The sequence below is a fragment of the Pterocles gutturalis genome, unplaced genomic scaffold (assembly GCF_000699245.1).
Source record: "Pterocles gutturalis isolate BGI_N339 unplaced genomic scaffold, ASM69924v1 scaffold31524, whole genome shotgun sequence".
Classification (NCBI taxonomy): Eukaryota; Metazoa; Chordata; class Aves; order Pterocliformes; family Pteroclidae; genus Pterocles; species Pterocles gutturalis.
The window spans coordinates 12,795-32,719 of record NW_010136747.1 but is presented as its reverse complement, the minus strand read 5'-3'; the positions used below and the strand labels follow the sequence as shown (position 1 = coordinate 32,719).

Here is a 19,925-nt window from a genome sequence, read left to right as displayed (position 1 = left end):
GCGGGCCCTCGCCGCCTTTTGTTGGGTGGCCGGGGGCCATGCGGTGGTCTGGGCGCTGGGCAGGCGGTGGTCTGCTGCGGGGCTGTGGTCCTGGGGGCCTGGGTCTGTGTCGTGGTGGCCAAGGGCTGATTGTCCCATGGCTTGCGCTCCTGAAATTATATATTCCTTTTTGTAGTTCTTACAGGATCCTGATGAAGAAGTTGCTAAAATGGAGATGACTAGAAAAAAGCAATATGAAAACCAGGTAACCGATTTGGCTTTAGATTGTACTCCTGCAATCTTACTTGACCTTCTTATTATTTTGCAGTATCTCATTATTATTACGCACACGGTGGAACAGTTACACACCTCCCACATACTGTATAGCAATGGGCGAGGGGGACTCGCAACTCTGGCTGATGAAGAGTGCAGAACACTTCAGTTCGTACAGGTTCCTTTGGAGTCCTTGCAAGAGATGAGCCCTGTGCTGATCTAAACCATTGTGTTAATACTTGAGTATATCCAGCTGTACTGGGGTTGCAAAGGTGCACCTTACAAAAACCTTAACATGCATTTAGGCCTACATGGAAGGACTCTACATTCACCTCTCTCGAGAGTCGCAAGAGTACAGTGATGTGCTTACCTGCTGTACTTTGTAGGCCAAAGCACTGGACCCTTTAGGCATATGAACAATCTTCTCTTGAAGTGGTTTTCTTTGCAGTCATGTATCTACTTGTGTATCACCTGAAAGAGAGGAAAGATTCCCCCTTTCCTTCCACCGTCAACTCCATTCCTATTGATGAGGGTCATTATCAGACTGACAGAAAGTAAGGGGTTCCTGATTAGAAATTTGAAGTTTATACTAGATGCTAATGCGGTAGTAAAACAGGCTTCATTTCTCTGGAGAACAAAGGGATAACTTCAGTAAAGTCACTTATCTGTGGAAATCAGGCCTGCAGTAGAAGTTAGTAGTGCCCATCGCCAGTTTTCTCAATAAGACATTTATAATTATCTGAATTACGAAGTCAAGACTAACCTCAGTAGTGTTCTCTATCTCCCATAGTGCCCTTTCTATATAATCTGTGAACCTGAAGTGCTATGGGTATCTATATCGGATGCTATATTGGTACATGGTACTGAAAGCACGATGCTTTTGTACATTGAGATGCCCATTATAAGTAAAACGGAGAGTAGCCCATTTTCTGAAATAAGTTTATTCCCCTCCTTTTTTTTTCTTCTGCATGCACACACATGCTCGCTCAGTCACTGTCACTAGGACTTCAGCCTGTTAATGCACGTGCAGGGTGATACTTAAGCTGCAAAAGTCATGATTGGGGAGTACAGACCTTACTCATTTGGTACGCAAGGCTATGCATAATGTGGCACATCTAACCAGAAGTGGCAGCTGGAAGTTCTAAGACTAAAGTGCTACCATAACAGATGGGCATCATTGTTTGGAATGGCCTCTGCGTGTTGCAACTGCGTATACTAGTTATCAGTCAACATATTAAGCAGGGCTCAAATGGTGAGCATTTAATGAGGGGATCTCTCCTTCCCTTCTGTCTTTCTTTTGTGCAGTATATTAAACTAATTTCTCACTTTTGACAAGGAAGACCTGCCTGTCCTTCACCACAGGTCTCTCTTTCACCAAAAGATTCCGTTTGAGCTGAACAAGGGCTTCTGGCACATGTTTATTGCATAATAATAAGATATTGTTAAAAAACTCTCATCAGGGACCTAATTTTACCTGCTTCCAGAAAGACAGTGGAAAGAAACCTGAAATGTATTTTATATACATTGACCTTCAACTTTGAAAGTAGATAAAGACTTCCAGTTTTGTGTTTGTGTTCCTGGCCTAGTAGCCTTTCAATGTTGCTTCAGGAATGATAGGTAAATGAAAATTTAGATAATTTAGACAGCAGGCATGCAAAATATTTACTCAGGAATTTTTCAGGTTAAGCTTAGGATACTGGTGGGATTTGGCCCTTTGATGCTGTAAACTATAAATAAAATGGGTACCTGTGTATCCCTGCTTACATAGAGAAGGCTTTTTTGTTGTGACAAAGTAGCCAGATTGTTACAGATCTGTTTAAAAAAGCTAACATTTGGCTGCACAGCAGCAGCTCTTCAGTGGATGGTGTGACACAAGCTATTCTCTGATATAAATTGCCATGGGCCACTAATGAGAATATGTTTACGGTTCCAGCAGCAGTATAGCAGGTTTGTATGGTAGCCAGTGCAATAGTTATTTTGTTGAAGCGCGACAATTCTAAAATGCAAGTAGCTATAAATCCACTGCAGCCTATACCACATGACTTCTACATTAAATAAATTGTTTACTGACTCTACTTTATATTCAAGGCAAAATATCATAGTCACGTCCCACTTTACAGCATCTTCATAGTCAATTCATTAGTTTGCTTCTGTTGAACATAAGGCCCGAGATCTTAATTAGGATGCCGTTACCCTTTATGTGATGAAAGGGTGGCTATATCATCAGGTTTGTGACAGCAGAATATTGCATAAATTCTGTGTTTGATTTTAGAGAACTGGCACTGCTGTAATTGTGCTAGCAATTCTCATATTAATTCTGGCTGCTTTCTGTGGATGGATACACTTACAAGGCTCTGTGTAAAACAAAATGCATCTAACTAGATTAGAGTCATTTGTGCAGTTGTGATACAAACTACGTGGCCACCTCCATCTACAGTGGACAGTTGAATCTAGAAATCAGTTTCTTTAGATGAAACTGACTAATGTTTTCAGGCGAAAAGATGGAGTAAACTCTGAGCAAATAGTTTTGATCAGTTTCTCATTAGATATTTTTCCAGAATCCAGTCTTACTGTTGTCACAATTTTCCACTTGACTGGTTTGAAAATATCCTCCAAAAAGTTTCTTTGACTAGTCTAGGTTATCTTTGGAAGATCAAATTTAAAACAAACCCCCCAAAAAACAACTTGCAAGTCTTCAGACAAGCAGATAAAGAATGTAAACTATATCCTGGTTGAGGGCTTGACTTGCCCCAAATTTGGGGAGGACAAAATATTAAGACTCTTTAGAAAATTAAAAGCAATAGAAGCTCCTGTGCTATTCAGAAAGAATTGAAACAACTTTAAAATGTGAGTTGGTCTTCTGTCTCCTGTTTATTAATTCTGGAATCCCTTTCTGATGTCAAAGATAAAACCCTATGCTTCAAACTAATGCATCCTATGTGTGAAAAATGGCTAGAATTGCAAGTTTTACTATTTCTGATGGGCAAACTAAGGGTGCAGTCTAGTAGTTGATGCTGATGTCTCTCTGTTATGAGGTATTGCTTTCTAGAGTGAGACAAACAGGCCTGTCCCTCTCCTGTTCCTCTGCCTTCAGTTCCATGCTGAAAATTCGCTGACCTTCCTGTTTGAATGCAGTTCTGGGTCGCTCTCTTCGTCTGCTCTCCTGCTGCCTTCCTTGCCCTGGGTTTGTGGAAGCTTGTTCTGGTGGCTCCCAGCTCGTGTCGAGATGCACAGGTGTCTCAGCAGCTTGTATTACTAGGTGTGGCTGCTTCACCGAAGGCCTGTAACCAATAACCCCCACGGTCACTACCTGCACCATTGTGTATCTGGCCTATGTGCCCGAAGGGTGTGCAAAAGGCCTGTTCAAATGAATATCTGTGAATGATGACATGCTGCAGAAAACTGAGGTGTGGGAATGGTTGAGCTTTAAAAAAATCCACCTCTGAATTCCTAGGATTTCTTTGGAGCTGTGGGGGCTTTGACTGCTCTGATGGACTTCATTGGTCACCTGCCTTCTTGCCCGCTTCGTGCTCCTCCTAACAAGCCTCCTCTCATGTCTTTAGTTCACTTTGTCTAATCTGTGTCTAGTTCTCAGGTCTGATCAATTGTTCCTGTATCTGGAATATTAGTGTGGGTGTCCCTCAGCTTTCTTGCTGGTCTCTGTATAGATTTGAAGAACCAGTTTTCCCCTCTGATTTTTGGCTTGTGTCCTACCTTCAGCTCCTGTTTGCCTCAGAACTAAGCCCAGGACTGTAGCATTTCCTCCATTAGGCTGCACAGGTTCTCTGTGACATCTGTGGCTTTTTGGCAGCTCCCTGCTTTCAGGTTGGCTCTGTGCAAGCCCAAAGGAAGCTCTTCATGGTTTCCTCACACCGTCCCCGTCTTAAACTGTTTCTTTTTTCAGTGGTGGCTCCTATTTCCTTACAGTTACAGTGTGATGTTACGCAGTTTCTTGATAATATTTCTTAGTTTGGGTTGAATGTCTTGCTAAATCTGCTTTAAAAACTCAAGAGTCTGATTAATATGCCCGTTTCCTCAACCAAAATCCCTTCCAGAGCTATGGTGTTTCCTCAGTTACACTAATTCATACTCCTGTCTCCCTTCTTGCTTTTGAGGGCCCTACACATTTGTTTCCTTCTTGACTTGAGCTAAGCTGTATGCTTTTTCTGTTGCTTGCATCTTTTCCCCAGTCATCTTGGTGAACAACCTTACCTGGTCAAAAACTTTGTTATCACTTCTCAAAACACCTAAGAGACTCTTGACCTTGATTTATATTTCCTTATAGAAGATTGGGGGTGGTGAAGTGTCCTAAATCAGTTGTTGCTGCCATGTAGTATGTGAGGTGTCTGCTTTGGTTGAGAACTCTGGAGCAGATCCCTTGTCCTTCAGAAGCTGCTGGTGTAGTAGGCACCTTTAAATAGATATTATAATCTCCTGCTTTTCTTTTGGTTTGCTGATCAACTGATAAGACAGCATTTCTCCAGCGGCTGTTGACAGCTGGGCTTGCTGTGCAGTTTGGAGGACAAAGTGTGACTAAAGTCTACTTCTGAGGGAGGACAAAAATTAACTTGAAGTAATGCTGATGCAACATTTTTATTCAAACTTTCAGTTCATAAGGAATCTTATTTTTTAAGATAAAGATACTATTCCTGCTTTTTGCCATCCCTTGCCCAAATTAAATCATGCCATGGCTGGCATGATTTAGGTAGCTATGCTAGATTTACATGTTGAACTCCAAGAAGAAAAACTACCCATCTGCGTGTCAGTAACTCAAAATACAAAGCTGTCTTAGCTGTGAGTGAACCATGGGATGTGGTTTTTGTTTCATCAAGTTGGGGGTTTCTGTTTCTGAAGCTGGTGCTAGAAGGTAGCCATTTTGCTGGGAGGTGATGTCATTTGTAGCAAGGACAGGGCAAAAATCAGGTGTGGAAGATTCTTTGAGAGAGCAGAACTTCATGTAGAGCTTTTTACTTGTTAGCACCTAATGATTCTTATGGGTTTGTTTACATTTTTTTCCTTGAAGCACATTAGGAATCTTGTTAGGGAGTTGTGTCCTATTAGTGCAGCAGAACAGATCAGTTTGAAGCAAGATGGCTGATTCACTGCTAGGTAGAAATGCTTAAGCATGATGACATGGGGGCTGGCTTTGCATTCTACCACAAAATAAAACAAGTACTATTTTCCTGGGGAACTGTGTGAAGCGTACCCAAAGATCTTGTTTAACATAGTTAGCCAGGAGAAAAGTAAACCTAAACTTAAGTTCTGGTTCAAATAGTAGTCAAAGAACATGACAGGTGAAATGTCAGATGTCTGATGCTTGCAGACCTTGTCAAAATTCTGTATATGAAATTGTGAACCTGGTACTTCAGTGGCAATTGTTTAACATGTACTTGCTTTATTCTGAAAACAATTAGATCGTAAGTGCTGTGTATTTTTATCTTAGCACTGCAAGATGAATGAGAAAAATTCTCTAAACTACTGTTTTTCTGTGTTCATTGTCAAGGTTACTTTGCATGGAACCATGACTTCACACATTCCATCTACATATTCCTTACCAGAAGTCCTGACCTTGTGTTTGTATAATTATAATCACAAATTGGGTTTTATAGTTCTGTCTGCTTATTCTTTACCTGAAGGCAAGCATCTCACTTCCATGCAAAATATTTTGGTAAAAACAAAATGCAATATGATGATGGGAGACTCTGACTTGGATATTCTTCTGTGAGACAGTTGTGGTCCTTCAAAAGGAGAACAGAGTTAATGTTCTTCAGCTTTAGTTGCAAACTTTCTACTGTGAAAATAAGCAGCACTGGTGAGGCCACACCTGGAGCACTGTGTCCAGTTCTGGGTTCTCCAGTACAAGAGAGATTTGGACTTACTGGAGAGAGTCCAGCAAAGGGCCACTGTGATAATAAAGGGCTGAGAGCATCTCTTCTATAAGGAAAGGCTGAGAGAGCTGGGATGTTCAACCTGGAAAAAAGGCTTGAGGAGATCTTATCAATGTATATAAATACCTAAAGGAAGGATGCAAAGCAGATGGAGCCAGGCTTTTTTCAGTGAGGCCCAATGATGGAATAAGAGCAGATGGGCACAAACTGAAGCACAGGAGGTTCCCTCTGAACATCAGGAAGCACTTATTTTTTTAAAAAACTGTGAGGGTGACTAAGCACTGGCACATGTTGCCCAAGTTGTGGAGTATCCGCCTTTAGGGATACTCAAAACCTGTCTGGTCCGGGACCACTGACTCTAGGTGGCCCTGCTTGAGCAGGGGGGCTGGACAGAATGACCTGCAGAGGTCCCATCTCAACCATTCTGTGATTCTGTGCAGTTTAAAGTGGTAATCATAGTTTCTGTCATAATTTCTTGCCAATGTCTTGTCTTCTATTTACAGCTAAAATTATTGTTTTAAAAGGCACAGTGTAAAATCTTATATTTCATTTAATAGCCATCCTGGAATAATGTTCACAAAAATGCACATATGCTGATTCCTACTCCGGATAAAGAAGATGATCCAGTTGGTGTTGATTACTCTCACTTTATACATCTAAGCGTTGTTCCAACTAGAGCTTCACCATTACCAGTTCTGGGGTAAGTGTGCCATTTTGCTGCTGCTTGTCTGCCTGCCTCTTATGATTTGATACTAAACATGTTGATCTGTCTTAGCTGGGCGAACAGAGATGACGTGTGGAAAAACATGATAAGCAAAGAAGAGACATATGTGAGGGATAAACTTTATATGCAAAGGCACCCTCTTCTGCAACCTAAAATGAGAACAATCCTTCTAGACTGGCTAATGGAGGTGAGCTTTTCTGTGCTTGTGAGTATTTCATCTGTGCTTTTGTTGAAGTGTACTAATAACTGTCATGAGTACATTTCATGATCTTGGCATAACCCATTTGGCACTAGACACTCGTCTTCATATTGAATTTTGTCTATTAATGGCACCAAACTTAAAAAAAAAATAATGGATTGAGTTGATTGATGTACAAACTGACAAATATTCTGATATTCATTTAGATTGATGTGGATAACAATCAGTTTGTCCCTAAAGCTCCACGATGTAAGCTTTTTAAGGTCGCACTGCAGATGGAAGCTCTACAAATAATTATAAAAGTCACTGCAAAAAGAAAGGTGCAGTGGCTTAGAGACCAAATGCATCTCACAACCTTTCTGTGTTATTGGCGTGTAGAATTTACTGCACCTCTTCTGTCTGTATGCAAGTCTTTCTTGCTGTTTGAGTGACTTGGTGGCATAGTCTCTGTTCTGAATTCTAAAGTATTTCAGAGAATTTTAACTTCTGAGGTGTTGGAATGATGCATCTTTGCAAAAATGAGGAACTGATGTTCTGACATTGTTATAGCATATGCTGCATTTCCTAAAAGGGTTTTCACTCTGATCTCTTTTTTTTTTCTTTGGGGGGGGAGGAAGTTACTGCAGTGGCAGTCATCTTGTGTCAAAGGAAACTGTTAACTCCTGCTCTTTAGTTAACATGTTGCTTCACAATAGAAGTGAAGCAGAAAGCCAATATGAATTTTATGTCTAGCTTTTGCTGTTTTTTTTTCTTAATAGGCCTGTAGCATCTGGTTTTGATTCTAACACTGTTCTTGACCTTTGTAATCTCTGATGTCTCTCCAGGTCTGTGAAGTCTACAAGCTTCATAGAGAAACTTTTTACTTAGCACAAGATTTCTTTGATCGGTTTATGGCAACACAACAGAATGTTGTAAAAACACTATTGCAGCTTATTGGTATCTCTTCTTTATTCATAGCAGCAAAGCTAGAGGTACGTATCTCCAGCTTTTACTTAAACATAAAAATGTGAATGGGCAGACAGTTCACTTACAGGACACTAGACACATTTTGGCAGGCTTTATGGAGTTTGTTGCTATGACTTTACAGCTGGGTGGAAAAAAAATCCTTTTTTATTTTCAAAATTTCTCATATTTTTTTTTTTAGAAATGGCTAAAATTAAGACTAGCTAATATCACAGTATATCTTTTTAAACTTAAAAGGGTAGTCTTCTCAGGGTCAGAATAAATGTTAAGTTTTTAATTGTGGTTGCTAAATGAGTTTTTGGCTGGCTGCTGTATACAGAGACCACTTGTTGCAATTCTGTTGTCAGTGGAGTATCTAGTGGATGATAGTCTGAGCTATTCTTTATTTACTGGAACAAACTGAATTATTAAAATACATAGTGCTTTTTAAGTTCTTACTGTTTGTCTTTTAAGAGGCCTGTTAGTCTTCAATCTGTTCTTCTCAAGCAAGGGATAAAAAGCCTTTTCTTTAGGATGTATAAAAAAATCTTGATGTCAATTATGATACTGTCTCAGTGGTGCTGTAGTCAAACATAATTCATGTTGTACTGATCCATCAAAAGTGAAAGATGAAGGCTGTGAGCAGGAAGATTGAACATGAAATCTGTGTATATTAAAGGCAGAGTAGAACACCATAAGTTAGGATGGTGGGTTGGTTCTTTTTTTATTTTTTTTTCACCTCTGTTTTGAAATGCTGAAGTAGTGGTAGGTTGTTCTTTTTCTTTTCTCCTTTTTTTCTTTTCTTTTTTTTTTTTTACAAGCACATGAGACTAGTTGCAACTTATTCCACAAATTAATACTTGATCTTCTATCTTTCAGGAAATCTATCCACCAAAGTTGCACCAGTTTGCCTATGTTACAGATGGAGCTTGTACAGAAGATGAAATCCTCAGTATGGAATTGATCATTATGAAGGTAATATTTCAAAGTGGAGTTAGTTCTACTTTAGTTTTTAAAAGTGTATAGCATAATCAGACTAAAAGCAGAGGGCCTCAGTTAATCCTGTGTGCTGCTTAGAGGCACAATTTCTCTTTCTAATTAGAAAACAGTGTTCTTGAGGTAAAGAGTGATTTAAAGCATCCACCAGTATGTGTGTATTGACAAAATGAATTGTTCGCCCACTCTATCAGCAAGGAGGAGGTATAGGAGAGGATTAGATTTGTGTATTTCAAAGATGCTTTGATGAACTGGAATTGTGGCTTCTGGACTGGAGTAAAGTTGCATGCTTTAAGTTAGGAACTCTTTAGTAATACTGAAGTCTTGTGTATGTCTACTCTTTCAGGCTCTTAATTGGAACTTAAATCCACTGACAGTTGTATCATGGCTAAACATTTACATGCAAGTTGCATATTTAAATGAGCTTTATGAGGTATTACTGCCACAATATCCACAGCAAATATTTGTACAAATAGCAGAGGTAAGACTGACTTCTTCGTTCAAATGCTATTTCACCTGGGAAAAAAAGTGTTCTTGTGATAGACTTATTAAACATCTGTTGTCTTGTAGCTCTTGGATCTCTGTGTGCTAGATATTGGCTGCTTGGAATATACATATGGAGTACTTGCAGCTTCTGCTTTATATCACTTCTCTTCATCTGAGTTGATGCAAAAAGTTTCAGGTATTGGCATTTATAAATGGAATCTAATGTGTTTACAAATGTTAAGTCTCTCATTCAGGCAGATAAGCATATTTCTTGTCTTCCAGGTTATGAATGGTGTGAGATAGAGGAATGTGTAAAATGGATGGTTCCGTTTGCGATGGCTATAAGGGAAGTAGGAAGCTCCAAACTCAAACACTTTAGAGGCATAGCTCCTGAAGACTTGCACAATATACAGACGCACATAAACAGCTTGGATTTGCTGGTATGTATGTGCATAATGAAGACAAAATCTGTCTATAAAATCTCTTAAATCTTGTTTCTTCTTTGGTTAGAACATACTGTAAACTTAAATGAAGCATTATCAGATTGAGACTGGGTGTATTCAGACGATAAAAAGCATAAGGTTTCACTCCAGTTCCAAAATTCTTGGGACAGACACTTGTTTTAGGAATGACTTGTTAAGAATTTAGTTTAAAGAGCTGATTGTGACTTAAGCCTTTCATCTCAAATGGCAAGTAATTATCCTAGAAATGGGAAGCATACTTCTACCCTTTGGGATACTTCAAATATCATATGTTAGACTTTTCTCTATAAGAAATACAGGTAATATAACCTTGAGTGATGAAAAAGAGAAAATAAAAGACTGATCACTTGAGACTGATCTCGTGGCACTGTTGTGTGACAGTGTTGGTTGACAAGAAGTTGAGCAAGAGTAGTTTTTAGCATGAGAAACTTGCAGAGGATCAAAATTTTGTTCAGCAAATTGTAGTTAACCTAAGCTACCAAGTTTATTTTTCTATTTAGGTTATTTAATTGTAATAGATGTTAAAGCTCTTTGTGTTCTGTTGCTTCTAAATTTTGCTTTCTTGAAGATCTAAGTACCATAATGCTGATCATCAGATTCCACAAGTTAATACTGATCGCTTGGGGTTTGTATCCACTAACTGCTGTATGCTGCATGACATATCAGTTACTGTTGAGGGGGGAAGATACAGAGATGCATTTCCAGATTTGCAATCTATCAAGTTATAAAACACTAAATGATATTGATCTGTTGCACAGATCTACCAAAGTAAAGATTTTTCTTTTTTCTTTTTCGTGTGCTTTCAGGACAAAGCTCAAGCAAAACAAGCCATATTGGCTGAGCAAAATAGGACTTCACCTTTCCCCACTGGTGTCCTTACACCACCACAAAGTAGTAAGAAACAATCTTCTGGACTGAAGCCAACATGACTTTCAAAACTGTTGACAGACAATTTTGCTGAAGTGCCTGTTCTGCTGGTTCTAACTTCTGCTCCATTACGGAAATGCTGCCAGTGAAGTTCATAAGCTTTTATGGAATCTGAAAAGGAAACTTTACTTTTTTCATGACAGAAGAGTTTTTCTATTTGAGATATTTTTATTGAACATTAAAATATTTTAAAGAAATGGATCAAGTACACCAGCCACTTAAAAGAACACCGAAGAGTGCTCCAAATGCTGCTACGGAGGGTGATGCTTGATGTGACCAGCTGTTCAGAAAAAGAGCTTGAAGTTTAGATTAGTTACTGTGCCTGTTTGTCCTTTGGATAATCTGCAGACATACTGTCCCCTTTTGACAAACAGGCAAAAAGTACTGTGGAAGACTACATTTCAAAGCCTCTTTTTCAAATGGTTAGGTTGACAACTTGATGCCTTTTAAAAAACTCTTTATTGTAAATGCTGCTATGTCTCTGTATTCATTTTTAATAAAAATGCTGTCTAAGACAGCTGGTTTTATGTATATTCCTATTTTTCTTTTAATTATGGTCAGCTATGTTTTTTCAGACTGTGACCACTAGTAGTGTGGGAGTTGGGGATTAATAATGTAGTAACTATTGCTTTATTTATTTACCATTACTGGCTTATATCGATTAAAACATCCTCTTTGGATACTAAGATAAAACTGTCATGTTGGGCTACTTGGATTTCCCTTCGCCAGCTGCAGGTGGCTAGGGAGGGGATAATAAATGTGACAAATATATGGGGAATCCTTCCACAACACACTTTCTAATGATCAGTTTACTGGGAAATTACTGAATCAGCTTGTCTGGATTGTTACACTTAATAGGGAGAAGTGATCAGTAGGAAAAGCCTGCCTTTTCTTAAAACATTATAATTTAAATGTTGGGATTTTGGTGTAGTCTTTTACAACTAATTGTCTTTGTGCAAAACTGAATTCTGGAATGCTGTGTGCTTTTTTACAGGAAGAATTGTCATTCTTTATGTTTGCAAGGTCTGAGAAGTCATAGTAAGTAAGACTTTCTGGAAAGTCATGTTTCTGGAGAAAAGGGAAATAGATAAATAAATGTAAAAATGGTTGCTTGTTTTTCTCATTATGTTCCCTTTGAAGGACTGTTCAACAGCACGTGAGACTACCAGGATTCATCATGTCCTCCTGTAGATAATTTAAATGCTACAACACTTATATTTCAGGAAGCTCTTACTTTGCTTTTGGTTAAGTTTTTAAAATATTAGTTCCCGGCAAGGCTGCTTTTTATCTTTTTTTAAGTTATTCTCCCTTTTGCTCTTCCCTGAGCCAGTATTCTGATAAATGTTAGAGCTTTAATCTAATAAAAATGTCTACAATAACTAATGGTAAGTAAATTATTTGGTGCTGCTGGCTTTTTTTTTTGCCTTGCAATGAATGGTTGTTGGATCTGTGCTAACAAAACAAGTGTGTGTTAGCTGAACAACTTTGCTGGTGTCAGTTCAGAGAGGCTTTAATTTCTTAGAGAACTATGTATCCTAGACAAAGGAATGTCATATTTGCCCATTGTTGAAAAAGTTTGTAATGTTGGAGGAATTGTCAAGACACATTAATATTTTTGTCCTTAAATTTGGAACACAAAACTGTGGGTTGGGAAAAAATAACCTTCTTGAAAGGTAGTGTCTAGGCTTGATTCCTAAATCACTAGGCAAGCTTCAGTACTCGTCCTTTTGGTGTTACTTTTCAGTACTTAGTATATGTTTCATCTGTTTCTTAAAAAAAAATTAAATCATATTTAAATTGTAACTGGACACTTGGGGATTTTCTTTACGACTTTTAACTGTTCAATAAAATATTCTGCAATAACATTACAGATACGATGAAATCTAGTTTTCAGTTTAAGCTAAATAGATCTTTCCAGTTAATACCTTTTCAAGAGTGAATGCAGGTGTTCTATGTGTTCCCTGGGCTGTGTGGGAAACCTGTATCTGAGATACATATCTATCTGTGAATGAAACTGTTCAGACAACAGGTGTCTTTCTAAATCAGATCTCTGCTTTAGATGGTAACCTGGCTAACATTATAACTTTTTCCTCCCTTCCTGAAAGGTCAACCTGTTTTATTTCGATGGGAAGTGGTGTGTTCAGAGCGTGGAGATCATGGCTTTCCAGCTTCCCAGCCAGGAGTGCAACCATATGCCAGAGATGCAGTACTTTACAGCAGGGTGATTTTCCTTCAGAGCTATTTTCTTCCTTTCTCATCGTTATCTCATGCTCTAAGGATCTTTGTTTCTGGTTGTCTTGCAACATGTGTGGATACTTAGGTCTGTCTGAGTGTGCTGACTTTCCAGGGTAGCTTGAAAAAATGATGTACTAGTTGCCACATGCTGAAAGCCATTTTAGGGAGGACCTGTGCAGCTAATTTTAAGGAAGTTAGTTGTCTCCATTAAAAAAAAACAACCAACCAAAAAAAAAAAACAAACCCAAAACAAACACAAGAGGATTGATCTGGAGTCAGTGCAGTCGGGGGAAAGTGAGTGGGCATTTCTGCCTGGCTAGATAAGAGAAAAAGGTTTAGTGTGTTTACAAGTGGGCTGAAGTTTGTGCAACAAAGATGAGCAAATATCAAATATGTTCCTGCAAGCTGTCTCTGACTTTAAGCATGTTATCGTGAGGGGTTGGGAGAAGGCTCCAGGGGAGGATGGCCTTTGGGCAGTGTACGCGGCTGCTGTTCTGGTGCAGGAGTGCAGGGGGCTCAAAGGTGCTGGGGAATGTGGAGAAAGCAATTCAACTGTGCATTGCTGCATGCTCCTCCAGTGGAAACGCTCTCCCTTTAATAGTTACAGACCAGTGTAAAACATGCTGCAAAGTAAATTGAATTCTGCAGTAGCCCAGGTGGCATATGATTATCTTCCTCCTCCTGAAAGGTTTGTTCTATGTATCAAACCCTCACCTTGGTCTGAAAGCTGGGGGCAAGAGAACAAGAGAAATTAATCCAGTGTTAATTTTCCATTACTGCTACTATAAAATCAAAAGTTGGTGGTAGCTGTGCCTGTATTGAGCAAAATAGCCCCAAATAAGTGAGTTGAGGCTGTAATTGTGAGCTGGGGTGGGGAAGGAGCAGTGCTAGTGAGCAGAAGGGGTGAAGTCTGTACCATGATACTTAGCTAGATGCTAAGCTGTAGAAAATGCTGTATTTAACAGTAGTCCATGGAAATAGTTCTGCATAGCTTCAGTCACATAAAGCAGTAGCTGCCTGTGGTTGTCAGTTCCTAGGTCGCCGGTCAGCATCTCCTCTTGGTTCTCAGGAGTTAGACACGAGGTGGAGGTAAGCAGTGGGCGCAGGTTTGGTGGAGCACATTCAGCCAGGCATCCTGTGGGAGCTGCAGGCCCTGTGAGCTGCTAGCCTGGCTCGAGCTCTCGGTTCCTGGGTGCTGTTTCCTCATTGTGCAGCGCAGCTGGCTTGTCTCTCAGCGTCAGCAGCTGGAATTCAGGCGGCTGGGTAAAACGCTCCTCCTTTGAGCAGGCTGTGAAGTTGGACCTGGGTGTAAGCATAGGAGGCTCACTGCGGCATTGCCTCTTGGGGGGCACCAGGGCACCTGGATGTTACCTTGGGAATTGCCAAAGGATACAACTGTCTTTCCTCCAGGGTTTAATGGGAATAACATGCAGTCAGGGCACTTCAAGGTTCAGTAGAAGTCTGTTAGTCAGGGGGCCAGTGTGCAGTGTGGTGGGGGAATTGGCAAGTGCACAGGTTGACATTGGATGGACCCACTTTACCTTGTTTCTTGGCATAAATCTCCTGTTTTGGGAATGTGCTTCCTCTAGGTATTCAACAACACACATCTAAAGCATCAGATTACTCATACCCCCATCTTCTTAACCTTCCTCCCCCACAACCTTCCCTCCTCAAAAAAAGGGAGATGCTAGCATATGCTCTGAAATAATACGGGTTAACTCAGACTTTGTCTAGCCTTGAATCTGTTGGGGATTAAGCACAGCTCTTCACTGCTGTCAAGGCTGAGATCAGCTCAACCTGGGCTCTTGTAATCTCTCCAGAGATTTCCTGCTCAGGCTTGGCAGGTAAACAGGGGGTGCAGCTCTGCAGCAGGAAGCAGCACAGCTCTTCCTTCCCCTCCTCCGGCCCTCTGCCCAGCCAGCATCGCCTGTGCCGCGGGTGCACCCTGCCCAGGGCGGGGTGGGCAGGCAAGGTGGAGTCACGGAGAGGGTTGGGGTGGTGGGTTTTTTTGTGTGTCTCTGAGATGGCAGGAGGTGACGGCTATATACAAATGCAAGAAGACTTTAAAGTCTATTTTTTGCCATTACAGCACATGATTTCTAGCCAATTTGTGAAACTTCTGCACTTTGAAGTTCAGACTCCAGCAAACCAGTCACTTGGCTTGGGTTGTTGAACAGTATTTTGGTGATGGGCTCTTTTAGCCATGCTACCTGCAAACAAGTCATACAGTGTTTTACCTTTAAAGTATAAAACCTGCTTCTCTCAAGTTTTGAATTGTCTGTTACTGACACAACTTATACTTGACCAAACATTTTATTAAGACTGTAGAATATTGCAATACTGTGTAATCTGTCTCCTTTCAGTTTCTTGAAATAATCAGCTCAAGCCAAGCCCAAAAGCTTAGGTTTGTATATGAAGCTTTTTAGATTATAAAAATAAATGAAGTATTATTTGCAGACTGAATAAAACTAGGTTTTTTTCAAAACTCTGCAGACTGGTATATTTGAGGGCAAATTAGATCAAATGACTATCAAAGAAGGAAGGAAAACCTTTCTGATCCCAGAGGACTTTGGTCCTACAGCTGCGGGCAGTTCAGAGGAACAGGCTGTCTGTTGGAACTGCATATTTATTGGCAAACTGGTTTTGTTTTACTGAGCTGAACGTGCTCTCACGTAACTAGTATAGTAAGAAATCCAGTGTATTTTTTTAATGGACGGGTTTTTGATGTTTCCACAGGGCTGCAATAATATCTAAGGAGGAAAAATATAAAAGGCCTATTTCAGTTTGGCCTGGGATATGTGTTTGCCTGGGATATAAAGAAAAAATATGTGGGCAAACTGGTTTTGTTTTACTGAGCTGAACGTGCTCTCACGTAACTAGTATAGTAAGAAATCCAGTGTATTTTTTTAATGGACGGGTTTTTGATGTTTCCACAGGGCTGCAATAATATCTAAGGAGGAAAAATATAAAAGGCCTATTTCAGTTTGGCCTGGGATATGTGTTTGCCTGGGATATAAAGAAAAAATATGTGCAGAGCCCCCCCCCCCCCACCTTCCTTTTGCCAGCAGACCCTGCTGCTGGGCTGCTTTCTGATGTTTGTGAAGCTGATGTTTCTGGACTTGCAGGAGGCATCCCCTCTTACCAATGCCAGAATGATGATGATGTTGTTTGGGCACAGTAGAGTGTAAGTGAAAAATGTTTACATCTTGGTTTGGGATGTCTGGCTGTCAGCCACAGGCTTGTGAGAACAAAGAAAAATGTTTTAATTTTGGCCAAAATCTTGCAGAATGAAGAATGCACTGAGGAAAGGTTAGCTGATCCTGCATGGTTTTATTAGTATTCTGAGCTTCAGTCAGGAGGTTAATAATGGCCACAGACAGCGTCTCCTCATATTAAAGTGTCTTCCCATGAGTAGTTTGGGTGAGTGCAAAAGGACTGCAAGGCACAGGCAAGCTGTCTTGTCTCTCCCCAACTGACAATGAGTCAACACTTTAATATAAAGAAGAGGCAGTTGGTAACAGTCATTAACATAACAAAGTGCCCTGTAGATCACTCCAAATTCATCCAACTGTTTTTAAGCAAATGTTTTCCCCGGAGAAGTGGCAACAGAACAATTTGAATGTTTCGCTGCCTGGGCCACCCTGTTCTGCTGGGAGTGGGAGGAATCCTCCTGCAGGATGGCTGGTCCTGAAATCTCCTGGCAGAGAGGATGGCATACTTGCAGTGATGATGTGCTAGATTTTTATGTTTTTAGCTTGATTTTCTATCAAAACTGGAGTTGTGGGGGTTTTTGTGTTTTGCTGTTTGTTTGTTGTATTTTTTTTCCCCTCCTTTCTTGTCTGATGGCTTCCTTGATTTTCTATCAAAACTGGAGTTGTGGGGGTTTTTGTGTTTTGCTGTTTGTTTGTTGTATTTTTTTTTCCCCTCCTTTCTTGTCTGTTGGCTTCCTCCATTGGACAAATTCAAGAAGATCTGACTTCTGTTAATACAGGTAAGAAGGAAAAGGAGTCAGACAGGCTGATCTTCCATGTGACGGAGAGGCAGGCGCTCAGCCGCTGTGCTCTGTGCTTGGCTGGACCCTGGGACGAGTGAGAGCGGGGGCTCTGCGCTGGCAGGACAAAAGGGGGGAAGCCAAAGGGAAGAGAGGAAGAAGGAATCAGAGGTGTAGCACTGGCAGCTGTGAGGTACAAACTGCATTAGTTGGACGTACCAAGAAGCCATTGTGCATCTGCCCAGAACAACCTGCTTTTGTCACTGCTGTAACTTGTGTGAGCTCTTGGACTGCGCTAAGACTGCTGGCTTCCCCGTGGTTTCCAGGGCTGGGGTGTGCCGGTGGCAGCAGGGCTGGGGTGTGCTGGCAGCTGCCCCAGGTTTGGACACTCCACTGCCACGCGGACTTTGCTCCCCAGCTTGCTGCCTGAACAGAAACTGTGTTTCCTGGGGCTGGTGTCAGGGGAAGGTTCTACCCTGGAGAAGGTGAATCGCAGGAGTCCAGGACACGTTGCTGAGTGGCACCAGGGGCAGAGATACCAGAGCAACCCAGGCAGGGGCTAGTTTTGAGAGGTGTCACTTCAGCACTTAGAAATGCAAACCTGGCTTTGCCGAGTGCCTACAGATGGGTCATGGCCTCGAGTGCAGCTGCAGGCACGTGGGACACCGGGGCTGGGATGGCTGTGTGTGCTTGGGGACCTGTTGCTCACAAGCACGAGAGAGAAACCCCCAACTCTCCCCCAGCTGTTGGTGTTGAAGGGGATCTGGAGGCACCTCTCCCCCCTCAGCCCACCGTGGCCTCGGGTAGCCATGTGTGCTGGGCCATCGTCTTTCTGGGGTGTGGGGGGACCATAAATGCATCCCTTTGTGGGGAGCGGGGCCGCAGAGGTGGCGGGGGCTGCTCAGCCACCCCGCGCTCATTGACTTAATTGGGGCTGTGCGGCGGGGCTGGCGGGACGCGAGATGGCCGGGATTCTCACGGCGCGGGGAGGCTCGCCGGTGACAGCCAGGACCAGGCAAATCATTAACGTCAATTAAGTACAGAATGTGTAGATTACTGACATGTTATTGTTAGGGCTCTAAAGGAAATATAATTAATAAAACTCCCCCACCCACACCAAGAGGCGGCCCTTTGTGTTCCCTGCGCTTTCCCTTGCCGACAATGTCTATCTCCTCCCGCAGCCCCACACTCCTTTCAGCAGCCTCGGACAGCGTTAACACTTGAATTAACATAAAATCACTTTCTGAAATCTGTTAACATTTATAATGTTGCTGTGTTCTGCCTGATCATTGCATTTTTTCTGTTGGTTTGAGCTCGGTGAGGTTTTTTTCAAGTGATGCCAAACATAGACCTATTATGCTGCAAAAATCGCATATTTGTTTAATGATTTCCCATTGGTATATTTGTTGCTATGAACCAAAGCATTAAATAGAAGCTAGCACATTAATGCTGTGTTGTTCTACATGATAAATTTGAATATCCCCCAAAGACTATTTTTAACAGGAATTTTCTGAATAAAATGCATACGTGCCAGGGTATTGGTAATTACTTAAAATCGGGTTTTGACATTTAATGTTGACATCTAAAATATTTCCTTTAATTTTTGGTTGCCTCTGCAAACAGAGATGATGGCATTCATCCTAGGGAAGACTGGGTGGACAAATAACACTTTTACCCATAATGAAATGAAAAGCAATGAAGAAAATGTGCTAAATGTCAACAGTAAAGCATATCTCCTCTTCATGTATTATGAGGAGAATATACCCCAAAATGCGCGTATACACAAGAAAATCCTTTAAGTGACTTAATATGTTAGAATATTAATGGTTTGAATGTTAATCCACTGCAATGGTTCCATGTTTTGAAAACTGGCTATTTAAACACATTATTACATCAATAAATTCTCTATGGTCACTGTGGTAGCCACAGTATGAAAAAAAACCATCATAAATCTGAATTTACAAAATATCTCCAAAATAGTACAGTTTTATTGAGAGAAACAAAAGATGAAGCATTTATTATTGAACTTAATATTTTTTGTCCTTGCAGGAGTTGCTTGTCTGAAAAACCAGCAGATGGAGTCTGTTGGAGGACACGAGGGTCTGGCAGTAGCCTAAGAAACCGGCTTGATTTTGTAAGCAAGCAATGACTGAAAACCTTTTACCACGTGAGATGCAAGCTGGGAACCTCTGCTAAAGAAGCTGGTCAACACTGAAGCATCTGCACTTGCAGAAAGCAGCTTTGCCAGGAACCCTGGTGAGTTGATACAGGATCCTGCGCCCCTGGGAGAAGGGATTTAGCTGGAAGCGGTCAAAGATGGTTTGTACCATTGCTGTCACTTTCTGATGGGTGGTGAAAAAACCAACAGGCTTTGGCTTCATCACAGCCAACTGGTGCTTTTCAGCATTAGCAGCTTTGCATGCAACTGCACAGAAGCCCAGGAGCGAGGATGCCTGATGGGGTGCAGGCAGGTGCACTCCAACGTGGCAGCTGCCCTGTGCCCTGCGAGAGCTGCAGCGTCACTGGGCGAGTGTCCCTGGGTGAGCCTTGCTGGGTGAACACCGCGGGCTGGTGGAGCAGGGCAGTGGGCTGGGGGCGCAGGAGGGTCCCAGGAGCCACCCTGCGGCACAGCTGCACTGCAGGGCAGAGCTGTTGGAGTGGTCTGAAGGGAAAATGAATGTTGTGCTCTTATCTTTCTGCACAAGATGCTGTTCAATGCTGTAACATACATCCAAAGGCAGGCTGTGATGTTTGCTGTCAGAGCATCTCCATGGATGCTCGGGGGCAGGAGAGGCCAGGGCAG

The 19,925-nt window shown here is 41.5% G+C and overlaps 1 protein-coding gene across 1 annotated transcript; it reads left to right on the top strand.

Moving 5' to 3' along the window:
• The first annotated feature begins 181 nt into the window (after positions 1-181).
• On the top strand, positions 182-11,343 carry CCNE1 (cyclin E1). Its single transcript, XM_010082422.1, has 9 exons — positions 182-244; positions 6,698-6,840; positions 6,916-7,051; positions 7,888-8,034; positions 8,885-8,980; positions 9,348-9,482; positions 9,572-9,683; positions 9,770-9,927; positions 10,776-11,343. Exons 1-9 carry the CDS (start codon positions 209-211, stop codon positions 10,896-10,898), a joined length of 1,086 nt encoding a protein of 361 aa, XP_010080724.1. The 5' UTR covers positions 182-208; the 3' UTR covers positions 10,899-11,343.
• The last annotated feature ends 8,582 nt before the right edge of the window (positions 11,344-19,925 follow it).

Coding starts and splice junctions, on each gene's coding strand:
- CCNE1 (XM_010082422.1), top strand. CDS start 209: ATGGAGATGACTAGAAAAAAGCAATATGAAAACCAG. Junction 7,052..7,887: donor TTCTAGACTGGCTAATGGAG/GTGAGCTTTTCT, acceptor ATGTCTCTCCAG/GTCTGTGAAGTCTACAAGCT. Junction 9,928..10,775: donor TAAACAGCTTGGATTTGCTG/GTATGTATGTGC, acceptor GTGTGCTTTCAG/GACAAAGCTCAAGCAAAACA.